Source organism: Drosophila innubila, unplaced genomic scaffold, assembly GCF_004354385.1.
Source record: "Drosophila innubila isolate TH190305 unplaced genomic scaffold, UK_Dinn_1.0 84_U_U, whole genome shotgun sequence".
Taxonomy (NCBI): domain Eukaryota; kingdom Metazoa; phylum Arthropoda; class Insecta; order Diptera; family Drosophilidae; genus Drosophila; species Drosophila innubila.
In genome coordinates, this window is record NW_022995715.1 from 1 (window position 1) to 2340 (window position 2340).

The following is a 2340-nucleotide window of genomic DNA, read 5'->3' on the forward strand; positions in this document are numbered from 1 at the left end:
AATAACCAAAAAAAAACTGAAATCTTTGCATGTTTTTTTTTTGGGCTTTAATTAATTTTGTTGCCGTTTCTTTTCGTCATTCTTTACACACTACGTTTGGGATGCAGTTACACTGTTCGAATGTATGCGTGAATCCTTCGCAAATCGGATCCCTTTCACTTTCCATATATAAGACTTATTTGGGGACTGGGAGAGGGGAACATAACTTGCACTTGCGATGTATACAATAACAAAATGCATCAAATTAATGTTATAATAAACGAGTTTTCGTATAAAAAGTGAATACTTAGAAACAATTGGAGCTTACGGCTAAGAAAACGAAGAAGGAGAACGGAAGTCAGGAGAACAGAAGATTTGCAAGATAGGGGCGTTTTTAAACTAGGTTTTGCCACGCCCCCAAAAGTGCAAGAAACTCCTGGAGAATAAAGGGCAATTAATTTGGATAGAGAATACAATTTGACAAAAGAGTTGCAAGTACTTTCAATACACATAACTTAAAACTAGCTGGGAGCAGGAGAAGGAGTAGGGATAGGAGGAGGAGAAGGAGGATATGGAGCTGGCAGATGTTTCTATTGCTGATACTGACGCGCATCTCGGCGATGATCAAAACTTTCGCAGATCGAGTACAAATACGCTGCCATCGGAGGCACTGGCTCCGACTTTGGTGCCCTTGGAGTTCCAGCAAACCTCAAAGATGCCACCAGTTCCCTTATAGCTATGCACCAGCTGTCCCGTCTGTGTGCTCCAAATGTGCACGCACTTGTCAAAGCTGCCCGATGCCAGATGCTTGCCATCCGGACTGAAGGCAACGGAATAAACGGGTTCCGTATGCTTGGTTAGTGTGTGTATGCAACTGCCACGTTCCACATCCCACAGACGCACCGTGGAATCAAACGAGGCGGAGGCGAGTATCAGATTCGTATTGGGATTGTTGGTGCCCGGTCCCGTGGGTGACCATTTAATCGTATAGATCTCCTTGGAGTGCGCCTGCAAATCGTGACAGCAACGATCACGGGTCATGCTCCAAATCTTCAGTGTCATATCATCGGAGCAGGAGGCAAGCAGTTGACCCTGCGGACACCATTTGATGGCATTCACCTCGTTCGTGTGTCCACGGAACGTTTTAATCGGTTCATTCATGCCCAGTCGGCACACATGGATCCGTTGATCTGTGCTGCACGAGGCAAACGATTGATTCGACTGCCAATCCACATCCAAGGCAGGTGCACTATGGAACGCAAACTGTTGTGTACACTGTCCGGTCGAGGCATCCCAAATAATTGTGGTCTTATCCACACCCGCTGAGAGTATATAATTGCCGCACTTGTTCCACTTGAGGGCAAAGATGGGACCCTTGTGTTGACCCAGTGTCGAGGCCAGACGACCATCTGTCTTCCAGATGCGCGCATAGCCATCATAGCTGCCTGTGGCCAGCAAAGAACCATCGCACTGGAAGGAAGAAAGGAGGAAGGTGGAGATCATCTCATTAGCTTTGACTCAACAAATATGAAATACCATTACTTACGTTCCAGTCGAGCGAGGTGACATCCTTGTTGCTGGGCACCTCGGCACCGCCCTTTTGGATGCAGTGACGCAACACTAGCTGATTGGAGTTGGCATTCGCATCGGACATGTCCCAAATTCTAGCTGTACTATCACCAGAACCACTGGCAAGCAGATCCCGGCTGGGATTCCAAGCGCAAATGAATACCTCACTCTCGTGTCCCCGCAGCACGCGTGCTTTGGATTCTGGTATCTCAATGCTCTGATCAATATCCATTGCCTCAACAACGGAACTTGCTCCGGTGGATCCTCCGCCGCCGCCTCCTCCTCCGCCGCTGCCTGCTCCTCCAGCGTTTGTGCCGCTTGTGGTGCTGCTGGGCACTGCACTTTGTGCTACCGCTGGACAATTGTTGTTGCCCGTTGTGGCACGCGTTGCTGCAACGCCACCTGCTACTCCTCCAACTCCGCCCGCTGCTGTTGCTCCTGCTCCTCCTCCAGCTCCCGCTCCACTGGCTGACTTGGCGCCCGCTGTAGCTTGTCCAGCTGCCGCTGCCTCGGGATTGGCGCCGGGCAGAGCGACTGTTACACCAGCTGTTGGCTGTTCCACGCTGCTGGCATTGCTGCTGTTGCCATTTGTGGACGTGGATGAGGCGGCATCATCCGTGCTGTTGGCATTTGCATTTCCCGCGCTTCCACTCGCATCCACTTTCTTATTGGCCGTCGCATCCGCGCTGAGAGCAGCTGTGGAGGCATTGGCAGCGGTGGAACTACCAGGAGCACCTGCACCTGCACCTGCTACAACTGTTGCATTACTATTGCCACTGACTGTGGACGTTG

The 2340-nt window shown here is 50.6% G+C and overlaps 1 protein-coding gene across 1 annotated transcript; it reads right to left on the reverse strand.

The window, feature by feature from the left end:
- Nucleotides 1-24: 24 nt before the first annotated feature.
- LOC117793279 (F-box-like/WD repeat-containing protein ebi) lies at nucleotides 25-2335 on the reverse strand (the record flags this gene model as incomplete). Its single annotated transcript, XM_034633562.1, has 2 exons — nucleotides 25-1449; nucleotides 1526-2335. Coding segments are annotated over 2 exons (1656 nt in total), but the record flags the coding sequence as incomplete, so codon positions are not given.
- Nucleotides 2336-2340: the final 5 nt, after the last annotated feature.